The 12434-nt window shown below is 41.3% G+C and overlaps 1 protein-coding gene across 22 annotated transcripts in view; it reads left to right on the top strand.

Moving 5' to 3' along the window:
- Positions 1 to 2260: 2260 nt before the first annotated feature.
- The window catches only part of PWWP2A (PWWP domain containing 2A), a 51436-nt gene continuing 41262 nt past the window's right edge, over positions 2261 to 12434 (top strand). For 11 of the 22 annotated variants that reach the window (XR_009600913.1, XR_009600912.1, XR_009600911.1 and 8 more), the window contains exons 1-3: positions 2261 to 2865; positions 8452 to 8521; positions 10197 to 10276. Coding sequence is in view for 12 of the 22 variants with exons in the window: in XM_060416599.1 (XP_060272582.1) it covers positions 2270 to 2865; positions 8452 to 8521; positions 10197 to 10276 (746 nt within the window). In the remaining 10 variants the exon portion in view is untranslated. Of the gene's footprint in view, positions 2866 to 3759; positions 3783 to 3803; positions 4178 to 8451; positions 8532 to 10196; positions 10277 to 10332; positions 10750 to 12434 lie in introns of those variants that run through there. The other 11 variants (XR_009600914.1, XM_060416603.1, XM_060416600.1 and 8 more) reach the window with 8 other exon arrangements.

The raw sequence follows: 12434 nt of genomic DNA, 5'->3' as shown, positions 1-12434 counted from the left end.
CAGATTATTTGTTCAATGAATGAGTGAAACAATCATGCTCTTGGAAGGACCTGCATTCTCTAGGATCTGTTGCTAGCCATCTGTGTGATGGATAAGAAGGCCTGTAACCTGGCTAAGGATTGGTTTCCTCACCTGTAGAACAGGGAGAAGGTTTAACTCACAGGTTTTAAATGAGAGCTTATGGGGGGAAATCTCTGGTACAGAGTGGATTAGTACCTTTATTTCCTTCTGTTAGTTTGGAGATGCTGAACCTGCCCTGATTGGGATTTCCTATTTGCCTTTCCTAAGAGCTCCAGGGCTTGAAATAGGGCCTATGGCGATTTTTCTTTCCCATTTTCAATCCTTTCAATGTAAAACTGCAGGTTTTTTTTTTTAATTGAAATATAGTTGATTGATACTGTATTAGTTTTAGGTGTATAGTAAAGTGATTCACTCGTATATATATGTATTATTTATCAGGTTATTTTCCATTATAGGTTATTATAAACTATTGACTATAGTTTTCTGTGCTATACAGTAGGTCCTTGTTGTTTATTTTATATATAGTAGTGTGTATTTGTTAATCCCAAACTCCTAATATATCTACCCCCACCCCCACCCCCCAAGAAACACACAAAACCTTGGAATTCTGACTGCAATTTACTATATGACCTTGGGCACCCTTTTTGTGCCTCAATTTCTTTATTTATAAAATAGGTGTAATAACAGTTGGGCTTCCCTGGTGGTTCAGTGGTAAAGAATCTGCCTGCAATGCAGGAAATGTGGCAGGAGCCATGGTTCCATCCCTTGGTTGGGAAGCTCCCCTGAAGGAAATGGCAACCCATTCCGGTATTCTTGCCTGGGAAAGCCTACGGACAGAGGAGCCTGGTGCACTTAACAGTCTATGGGGTGGAAAAAGAGTTGGATACAACTTAGCAACTAAATAACATTACCAGTAACTGCCTTATAGGAGTATTTTAAGGATTACATGAGGTGTTATACCAAGTGCTTGTACTAGTGCCTGGCACATAGGGGATGCTTAGTAAGTATTGGCTGTGATAAGTCCTTATGATTCCCTTTTTCACTCCTAATTTTGGTAAACTTTCTTCTTTTCCTCCTGTAGGCATTCTCAGTGCCTATGATCTCTTCTGGAGAAAAGGCTCACTCTGAGGTACACTTTGAGAGAAATGGGTTCAGTAGAGTCTTCCAAACAAACAAATCAAGAAACTTAAAGTGGGAATAGACAAGTAGGGGCATTAGGACACTGAAGAGAGAGGCTTTTTGCACCTGTAGCATACACGAGGCAACGATAAAGGCAAGAAACCAGGTGCTACCACTTTCCAGTGAATTTGGGTTGAAAAATTGCGGTTCATGTGGAAGTCCAGCAATGCCTCAAAACTGATCTCTGAAACATTCATCAGCTTAATCCAGTGTGTGTGATGTTCTTCCTGTTTTCATTAGCATTTTCCTACTTTGAAATAAGTAGATGCATTGTTCCTAGAAAGTGGAGAGTACTCAAGGAGACACTCCTTGTGTGGGAGCTGAAGCGGCTGCCATGAGGTTATGGAGAATGTCTTTCACATCTTTCTATCCCTAGCAATAGCACAGTGCCTAGCATAGGAGGAGCTCAAAAAGTGTTTGTAGAATTATCTTCAAACTTTAGTTGTCCTTCCCAAAGAAGCTTCTCTTGCCCACACGCGGCCGCAAGCAGGTCCGCTCCTAGAAATAACATTTATTCTAAGGACCTCTGCGCAGAGATTCTTGGGAAGCGGTTCCCCTCCCTCATTACCTCGTTACTCCTCCCCTCTGTAGCCTTGAAAGAACAGGCACGCCACGTGATTCCCTCCTTTATCCCGCCTCCGGGAAAACCTGGTTGATAATGGGCAGGAGTGTAGGCCAACCACAAGACTCTACTTTCTCTTCCATCCAATAGAAAGAGGCGATAGGTACTAGGCTCAGCTTTTGTGACTTCCCCCGCCCCCTTTGAGCCCGCCCCCCAATTCTCCTCTAAGATTCGACATTTGACAACTCGTCTGGCCAATGAGAAGTTCCTACTCTGTATGAGAAGGATGGACCGACTGAATGATAGACGTCCCCATCTGACCAATGAAATGTCACAAGTGCGGGAGGGGTGTAGGATAGAACCAATGGCGCGGTGCCAATAACGAGCATCGGGGTAAGGGCGGGACAAAACTGTTTGCTGGAGGGAGGGGAAGGCCTAGGGAACGAAACAGCGCTGCCGCCGCCGCCGCTACAGCCCGAGTTGGAGGAGGGAGAAGCCAGGAAGAAAATGGCGGCCGTGGCTGCAGAGGCGGCAGCGACTGCAGCGTCCCCCGGGGAGGGGGGCGCCGGCGAGGCCGAGCCGGAGATGGAGCCCATCCCCGGCAGCGAGGCCGGCACTGACCCCCTCCCGGTCACGGCTACTGAAGCATCTGTGCCGGACGGCGAAGCTGACGGGCAGCAGTCCTCTTCTCAGGCCGACGAACCGCCGCTCCCGCCGCCGCCGCCGCCGCCGCCGCCGCCGCCGGGGGAGCTCGCCCGCAGCCCAGAGGCGGCGGGGCTGGAGCTGGAGCCTGAGGAGAAGCTGCCCGCTCGAGTAGTGGAGCCGGCGGCAGCCGCGCCTCAGGAAGGGCCCAGCTTGCCACCTTCTCCTGTACCGCCGCCGGAGGAGCCCCCGGCTCCCGAGAAGCCCCAGGAACCGCCGCTGCCCCAGCCAGCAGCCCCGGCTCTCGTGCCGCCGGCGGGCGGGGACTCCGCGGTGTCGCAACTGATCCCCGGCTCGGAGGTGCGGGTCACGCTGGACCACATCATTGAGGACGCGCTCGTCGTGTCGTTCCGCCTCGGGGAGAAACTCTTCTCCGGGGTCCTCATGGATTTGTCCAAAAGGTACCGCGCCCGCCCCCAGCAGCCCCCCGGGACGCCCCGGCCCTCTTGGTCCCCGGGGAGGGAGCGAGCTCAGGCTGCCCCTTTACACCCGGCTCCCGCCTCTCAGGCGCCCCGCCGCCTGCGCCGCCCTCGGGTACCGCGCGGCGCGTGGCGCGCGCTCCGAGTGGGGCAGGCGCGCGGGGCCGCGAAAGGGCGATCCCTGCCCCAGGTGGGCGCCTGGAGGCAGGTGTGCCGCCAGGTGGGGGGTGCGAGTGCTAGAGGGGCTCCCGGGTCTCACTCCCCCCACCCCCAGTCCCAGCCTCCTTCCACACCTGACCCTGGCTCACCCCACACTGAGTCGGGTGGGTTAATGCAAAACGCAGAAGAATTTTCGCAGAGTTCGGGGTACAGGGTGGGGGAGATTGCTGTGTCCCGAAATTAATCTTTAATGAGGTTGGAGAAAGGGGTGTGTGCATTGGGGTTCCGGAAAGGTTAACTGTCACTCCTTACAAAGGGAAGAGCATTTATTCAAAATGAGCCCTTTGATTGTTATTCTTAATGTTAGAACTAATTCCCCCTATATAACTGTTCAATACGGAGGCATATTTGGGTAATTACGATAAATTTTAAGAGAAGCTTAAAGAGATGGGATTTTCGTTATTTAACTTTTAATATCAAGATGATGTGGTATAAAAGTGTTCAAATACTGACTTCTAAAACTGGATACAGTTTGAATGGTTGAGTTCACCCATAAACCTCTTTAGCACATTTTCATTTCTTACATTGTTTTGGGGCTTTGGTTTAGACAGGTGAAGATACTGTGTTCCGAGTCTGGAATTAAGTTAACCTTTTTATTCTCTTCTTTTGCAGATATGAAGTGCAGAGACTCCCATTCACGGCTCTCCATTCTGTTTCCTGCAACAGCACACACTCTGATGGTATCTCACCTGTTTAGAAATGGCTTATTTTAGTGTGTTTTACTTGTAACTGCTTGCCCTCCCATCAAGACACAAGAATCTTTCCTCCTTTGGGGAAGAAGTATGTAATAGAAGTATGGGAAAAGATGGGAGCCTTTGCCATTATCGCACACACTTCTTGAAAAATTTTTTTAGTTTTTTATTTATAAAGAATTTTGGGTGAAGACTTTTGCACTTTTGTTTTCGTAAAACAGAAAGCAGATAAGACCAGTGTGCTTTCTACTGATGTATTTATTTATTAGCAAGAGAGAGACTGTATGGTCAGTAGTGTGTATGCTATTGAATCAAACAGAAGTGAAGGGCAGTGATTGTGTGAGAATCTGGATTTCAAATCTGCAAAAGGAAGGTGCAAAAAGGTAAGTTGTTTCTGGAAATGGAATCCATAGTGCTTTCCTGTTTTGAAGTGCTCATTGTCCAGGTGTTTTGTTTTTTAAAATTTTCTTTCATAGGAAATTGCAGTTCTATTTTACCTATAGTACTTCTAATGAACAGCAGCTTCTTTTGTAGCTTTTGTTATGAACCTTTTACATTTTAATGTTTTGAAATGAAAAGATTTGTTCATCATTTTTTAAAAAGCCATTAAGTGAACCATATTAACTTTTCATTCCACAAATATTTTATGTAAGGCACCCTCCTAGCTATCCTAAATACTATATGTATGAGACACAATCTGACCCTCCTAGAAACTTACATGGGAGGCATACACATGGAAGTGGTGAGGAAATAAAATAGTTTTAAAAATTTAGCTCTTTGAGGAATTATTGGATCAGTGATTGATTAGTTGAAAATCCTTTCATAATATAATATGGAAAAATAGATCTGCCAATATTATTTTGCAATCTATGCTTACTTTGCATACTTTCATGCACAGTTTTGGGGTTAACTGATGATCCAGGAGAGAAATCTTTACAGATTTTATCAAGACTGTGAGTAGAGTCATCAGTTGCTTTAAAAATAGTTTGTATCAGGAATTACCTCGCTGTTCAGTGGATAGGATTCTGCACTTTCACTGCCTGGACCTGGGTTCCATCCTTGGTCTGGGAACTAGGATCCACAAGGCCGTGTGACCAAGAGATAAATAAAAATAAGTTGTTTCCTATTTTAACTGGCCATTGAGTGAAACCTTTAGGTAGAAATAACAACAGCTTCCTCTATATGGGAAAAGAATATGAAGAAAAATAGACGTGTATGTATAACTAAATCACTTTGCTGTACACCTGAAATGAACACAACACTGCAAATCAACTGTACTCCAATATAAAAATTAAGAGCTTCCCTGTTTTGGTTTTTTTTTTTTTTGAGTACCTGTTAAGTAACAGGCTTTGAACCTCATGCTTTAATTCTGGGCGTATTTTTCATTTAGATGGGAGGAAATTCTGTCAATTTCGCCAGTTATTTAGCTTGTAAATTGCAAAGATTCAGATGTAGTTGATCTGATTCTAAAGCCTGTGCATTTTCTAATTTCATATTCGAAAGGCAGTTGGGCTGGCAAATTTCCTGTTAAGTAGTAAGTAAAGAAGTGCATGCTTCTGAAATATATGCTTATCCTTCTGTTAATAGCTATATGGGATAATACAGAGGTTGTGTATGTTGGAGCCAGGCAGGTATTTTTAGTCAGCTCATAGCCATAGAACCTGCTCTGGAGACTCCCCATTTTCATAGCTGTATACTGGGAACGTAGTAAGCTCTGAGGCCTTGGTTCTTGCCTCTTCAGTGAGAGGCAAGATTGGAGGCTACTAGGCTCCTCATTGTACGTGTACTTTTCTTCAGTCTTCCAATGGGCCCCTTAATGCTTTTATTAATTTTTTTATTCTGACGTGTGGCACAGAAGTGTCTTTTAAAGTTGGAAGAGTTGTTCATGTAGAAAGTGTCAGATCCTAGAGTACAGGATTTTATATATATATATGTGGCTTGATCAAGAGTATGCTTTTTGTAAGCATTTGTTTGACATTCTTTACCTTCCTGTCATTGAATTATTTTTTGCTTTATTTTTAGAATTGTTTGATTGAAGAAGACATTTTTGAAGAGAATCTTTTTGTGGAAAAGGAGCAGGACACATGTAATTAAAAAAAACCTAAAGAAAAGAAAGTGGTGCTGAATGGTACATTGATCTGGACAGAGTTTCAGGGTACATGGGTGCTGACTTCTAGCATCTGCCTCTCCAGTTAACACCTTGACTTTGGGCAAATCTCTTTGCCTGTCTGGGATTCAGTCTCTAGTCTTTATGAGGCTAATTCATTTTGACTTAAGGCAATTCACTTTAGACACAAATAAGCAAACAAACTTTTACACCTCAGTTTATAGACCTAAATAGGGTGACCAAGTGGTCTGGTTTTCCTGTACCATCCTATACAGGTACCTGGTTTCCTGTACCTGGTTTGATTGTTGATCTCCTTTCTTTATTCAAAGTAGCTTGCTTCGGCAAGTAAAAAACATGGTCACCCTAAAAATGAGGATATTTGAATATCTAGTTAAAACAAATTTTGTGTAGTGGAGTATTTATTTGAAACTGAATGGCTTTAAGTTGAGGCTTGCATTATTTATTCTAGGCCTATCCACTATTTTATCCTCAGCCCTCTTTGGTAGTTTAACCCTTTCTACTTTAGCAGTCTAATGACAGTAGTCTAATGACTAGCAGATAAAGTAATCAAGTAACTCCCAGATTTAGTTTGGTGTTCCTATTGTCTTTTCTTCCTTAACCTTATGCTTTTGAAATTTTGACTTTGGTATGTTTGTTTCTTCATTTAGCATTATATACTATTCTATAGTAAACATTCCTTCAGGTTGTTAAACTGTCTCAATGCTTATTTTAGACAGAATAATCATTGGTTGTACAGTATTTGTTTAATTTTCTTATGGTAAATGAACATCCATGGTATTACAGTAAGTGGATGTTCCTTGCTCTGACATATGTCAACTGTTAGCCAGATTTGTTTTATCATATGCACACCTCCACTGGGTTATTTTGAAGCAAATCGTAAACATCATTTTACCATAAATATTTTGGTACAGATCTCTAAAAAGATAAGGACTTTAAAATTTTAACTGTACTACTGTTGTCACTTCAAATACAATAGCAATTCCTTCACATCATCATACATGTAGTCAGTGTCTCAAAATTAACATCTAAGTGAAGTGAAGTCGCTCAGTCGTGTCTGACTCTTTGTGGCCCCATGGACTGTAGCCTACCAGGCTCCTCCCTCCATGGGATTCTCCAGGCAAGAGTACTGGAGTGGGTTGCCATTCCCTTCTCCAGGGGATCTTCCCGACCCAGGGATCGAACCTGGGTCTCCCACATTGCGGGCAGACGCTTTAACCTCTGTGCCACCAGGTAAGGTAAAGTCGCTCAGTCGTGTCCGACTCTTTGCGACCCCATGGGCTGTAGCCTACCAGGCTCCTCTGTCCATGGGATTTTCCAGGTAATAGTACTGGAGTGGATTGCCATTTCCTTCTCCAGGGGATCTTCCCAACCCAGGGATTGAACCCGGGTCTGCCACATTGTAGACAGACACTTAACCATCTGAGCCACCAGGGAAGCCCCCTAAAACATCTAAGTTTTGTTCAAATCAGAATTCAAGTAAAGTTTATGCATTGCAATTGGTTAAGTTCCCTAAGGTTTCCATCTGTAGTTCTCCTGCCATTACTTTTATTCCTTTGCAGTTTATTTGTTAATCCATAGCCTTTTTGGTAGAATTTTCCACATTGTGAGTTTCTTCCAATTGCATCCCCTTGGATGCATTTCCATAACATTTTAAAAATAGTTCTTTTCCCTCAGGAGTAAACAGATGGGACAACTGTAGCCCCCTACAGGCCCGCAAGGGCCTTGTTTTGGGTCAGTAGAAATGATATGATATCTTTTGCCTGCCTGCAGACTTCTAGGCCTCTCCCTTAAACATACCTCCAACTTTAGTAATTCCAAACATAGAAAAGTTTAACCAGGCAAGATAACTTGCTGAGGGCAAAAGCCTTCAGCCGGAGCTTCTGGACATGTAGTTTCCCAGGCTTTTCAATCTATACTTGAAAGAAAATAAGTCTTTCTGTAAGTTGTGACTGACTCTCTGCCCCACCAGGCTTCTCTGTCCATGGGATTCTCCAGGCAAGAATACTGGAGTGGGTTGCTGTTTCCTTCCTTCTCTAGATCTTCCTGATCCACGGATCAAACTCGGGTCTCCTGCTTGGCAGGCAGATTCTTTACCACTGAGTCTTTTGAAGGGACGTATGTATGAGACCTGTGGTTCCTTTCTATAAGAGGGATCTTTAAACTGTTTGTTACTATTCTTCACATCTTTAAAGTTATAAAGCCACGTTGAAGTCCTAAAAAATCTTTCTGATCCCGTATTTTGGGAACTGATAGGAATTAAGGGATCATGAAGTAAATGCTTATGCTTAAAAATCCTTGTGCATTTTAATTTTGTGGTACGTACTTATTAAAGATTATAGCTAGTTGTATTTTGGAAACGATCTTTTACATTTATATTGACTTTTGTTTGTGTATGCAGGTTGCATTAATAAGAACTGAGGTGATTTCTTTAGACAACTTCAGATTTCACTAAATTCTTAAGACAATTTATAGATTTACTTGTTTTTTTAAGGAAATATAAACCAAGACAATGATTTTTTTTCTTTACAGACATCATGAAACGTATGGTGCAATAGCCCTACTTTTGGTGGGAAAAATATACAGCCATTCTGGTGAAGCAGTGAGTAGTGGTATGAGTAGCTTATATTAAGTGTCCAGGTTGAGAATTTAGGCCCTGAAGTAGTATGCTTGAATGATTGTGCTGAGTTGTGTATATTTAAAACACTTAAAAATATTTTTGATTATTCTGCTTATATCTAAACATGTTGATAAAGAATTTCCACAGTAAAACAGCATAGAGATGAGTGCCAATCACTTTGACCCAGGCAGCTTTAGGACAGCCACTGCTGTACTTGTATATATATTGTATTGAGAGTTAGCTCTTCATTGCTGGTTGGACTGCAGTGATTTTTTTGGAAGTGATTAGTTGAACATTAAAAGTCTAGTTTGAATGTAAAGAATCTTGTAATATCATAGTACTGAAAAGAATTTTGTAGACTAGATAACTAGATGCGTTAAACACAAATTATGCCAGGCATGTTTTATTGGAGTTGGGTCTCCAATAAAATGAGGTTAAATTTCAGCCTTTTATGTGTGAATAAGACCATACTTCACTGTGTACTGTCTTAAAGCAATGCTCTTGATGGAACTAAGTTTAATCTTCCTAAGATCAGCTTTTCTGTGGGGGGCCATTAAAGAATTTGTGTTCATCTTCTCTGTTATGGCTGAGTTAATTTCACATTGATTAAAAATGAAAGATATTTTTAGTAGTTAAATTGTGCCTCCGAAGTACATCCTTGTTTCTTGATATTTATTGGTCCCATTCTGTCTTAATTCCCTCATTAGTTCAGGCACACCAGCAAAACAGAGCTTACTTTAGTGGCAGCTCATGCAGGAAAGTGGAGGTTAAATTATACTCTGGATGGATTTAATAGAGAATGTTTTGGCTAAAATCTTTTGGGCAGTTTTTCTCAAAACAAATGTGCTTTTAAGGTTTCTGAGCTTCACTCCACCAATTTGTTTTTAACAAGCTGATTCTGATACAGATGACTCTTAGAGCATATTTGGAGATAACTGCCTTTTAGGGAGGGGCAGTTTTGCCAAGATAGTAGGACCATAAATTTGTTAAACCTGTTTTTAAAGTTATTGGGTAATTTGATTGGAATGTAGTTACAAAGTAAGCAATACATGGGCCACTTGGGTGGCAGGTCAGATCCTTTGTGTAGAACTGGTAATTAGACTTGCAAATTGTTCCTTAAGTCTGGTTGCCCACTAGAAGTTTAAGAAGTCAATTTTTGTCTCTTTACCTTTGGACCAAGTGGCCTTAACAAAATTGTGGGGGGTTTTTAGCCTTTTTTAAAACACATAATTCCTATAATATTTGACTTCTCTTTTCTGCTTGTTCCCAGCATCTAAGGAGGTTGCCAGGCTTTACTTTCTATAATCAACCAGAGTCACTATGTATCTCCCACTCCCATTCTAGGCACTGTGCCAGGTTCTTTGTAGATACTATTTCATTTTACTCTAGGAAGTCCAATGAAGTTAAATTCTATTAATCCTCATTTCACAGATTAAGACACCAAGGCTCAGAGATTGAGTTAATTGCCTAAAACTATAAGTGGTAGGAATTAGCAGGTGTATTGAAGACACCTTTTTGCTCATGGAGTAAGATGAACAGCTGATAGTCACAGTGGTTTGTGAGAACTACATTTTGTGATTTGAACAGGAAAGCACTGAGGAACCATTTTTTTTTTAAAGTCTTTATTGGATTTGTTACCATATTGCTTCTGTTTTAGATTTTGGTGTTTTGGCCAAGAAGCATGTGGGATCTTAACTTCCCAAGGAGAGATCGAACCTCCCTGCCCTGCATTGGAAGGTGAAATCTTAACCGCTGGACCATCAGGGAAGTCCCCGAGGATGCATTTTTGAATGACATACAATTCTTTAAGATTTACAAACAGCCCTGTTCTAATTCTAATACATTTAACTATTTTGTTCCCATTACCGTTTAGCTTACAATTTTGTTGGGGAGTTACCCTGGTAGGTAGAAATGACAGAGCGCTCTGTTCTCACGCCACCAAAAGTAGCTGCTTGACTTTAAAATGTGAACTGCTTTTCAGTTAGTTCAATTTAATGAACTCTGTGGGGATTTTTGAAACTGGGGCTTCTTCTTCATATATGGTCCTAGGTCTTAAATGTTTTGCCTTCGTTGGCCTGGTCCTGGCAACAGTGGAGTCTACTTCATGGGAGGAATCACAAAGTGTCAGATTGGAAGCTTGTTGAGCACAAGATCACATTGATTAAGTGCTGGATGATTGAATTGGAAAAGACTTTAAAGACTAACCTATAGTAAGTCGTTGGACAACCTGTTTGTGGTAAAACAGAAATAGTGAAATTAAGTGAATTAGTTGCTTTTTAAAAAGTCCATCCATTGAGAAATAACTTAGACCTCTGTATGATATATCCTATTGGATATAATACAGAAATATCAAAAGTACATAGAAATCATAATGGAAACATAGAGAACTTAAGACTATGTATTGGTATCTTAGAGCCAGGACCAAGGAAATTCCTTCCAAGTGTTTGAAAACTCTAATGAGTATTTATGTTGATAATTAAGAAGATTCTTTTATTATACCAGTGTTCATTTTCAAGTGTCTTTCTCTAAGTGATGTTGTACAAAAGTGAGGTCGAGATTTGTCAGCTCTTAGAAATATTTTGCCACTTCATGGTCATTATCATTTTCTCGGATGGTTATTTTAAAAGAAGAATTTACTGTTAGGGAGTTAAATAATTTGAATACCATACAGATGTTATGACCATTTTGCTTTGAAAAAGATTGAAGTGTGTTTTCTCTATAGTTGTTTCCATATTTCCGGAATATCCAGGTAAGTAGTTGTTCTTAGAGCAGCAGTTACCAGCCTTTTGGCACCAGAGACTGGTTTCATGGAACACAGTTTTTCCATGGACTGGGGTAGGGGGGTGGTTGCAGGATGATTCAAGTGCATTACATTTCCTGTGCACTTGATTCTGTTGTTGTTATATCAGCTTCACTGGAGATCATCACGCATTAGATCCCCCCTGTTTCAGAGGATTAGTTGACGGTATATGAGTGGGAGCTTAAACTCTAAATTATTCACGATTAACCTCTTTTTTCTTTTCCTCCAAAAACTATATTTATGAAAGGGAATTGCATAGACTTTTTAGAAGATGGAGTAGATTCTTAGGATTACAGAGATGTTCTTTTAAAACTTATTCAGCCTGTCCATGCTCCCCACCCCTAATTAATTTTTCCTGGCATTCTTGTTCATAATATGTGGATGCTTTGTTTTTATGTTGCTAAAGTCATCTTCCCTCCCTCCTCACCCATTTGGGTACCACAGTCCCTGCAGATTGCCTTTATAATACTTGGGGCTTTTAGTTAAAAATATCCATTCACTCGGTTAACAAAATTGAATATATTTTATTTTTTAAATATTGATTTGTTTATTTAGGCTAGGCTGCACAGATTCCCAACCAGGGATCTTAGTTCCCCAACCTGGGATCAAACCCATGCCCCCTTCAGTTAAAAGCAGAGTCTTAACTAGACCACCAGGGAAGTCCCAGATATGTATTAATTTTACTATAATAATAATTAACATATATTATGACTGCTGCTGCTGCTAAGTTGCTTCAGTCATGTCTGACTCTGTGTGACCCCATAGATGGCAGCCCACCAGGCCTCGTATACAGTAATTATGTATACTCTTAATTAATCTTGACAATTCTATCAAGTTACTTCAATTCCAATATTGAAAAAGCTCTGAAACCAATTTTCTGTTAAATTTTTTGGTGGCAAAGCCTAACCTGACTGAGGTTATATGAGGATATTATATGTATTTATCCCATTTAGCGTGAAGTTGTTTCATTTCGCCCCTGAACTAGTAAAGCTTGATGAATCAGTGCTTATTATCTTTAAAGCTGGAAAACCTCTGAGGCCTGTCCACCTCGATGGGGTTCAGAAAACAGTATGTGGGCCTGTTAGCTCCTCCACT

This window comes from Ovis aries, chromosome 5, assembly GCF_016772045.2.
Source record: "Ovis aries strain OAR_USU_Benz2616 breed Rambouillet chromosome 5, ARS-UI_Ramb_v3.0, whole genome shotgun sequence".
Taxonomy (NCBI): domain Eukaryota; kingdom Metazoa; phylum Chordata; class Mammalia; order Artiodactyla; family Bovidae; genus Ovis; species Ovis aries.
The sequence above is the reverse complement of the archived record's forward strand: the minus strand, read 5'-3'. Positions and strand labels throughout refer to the sequence as shown.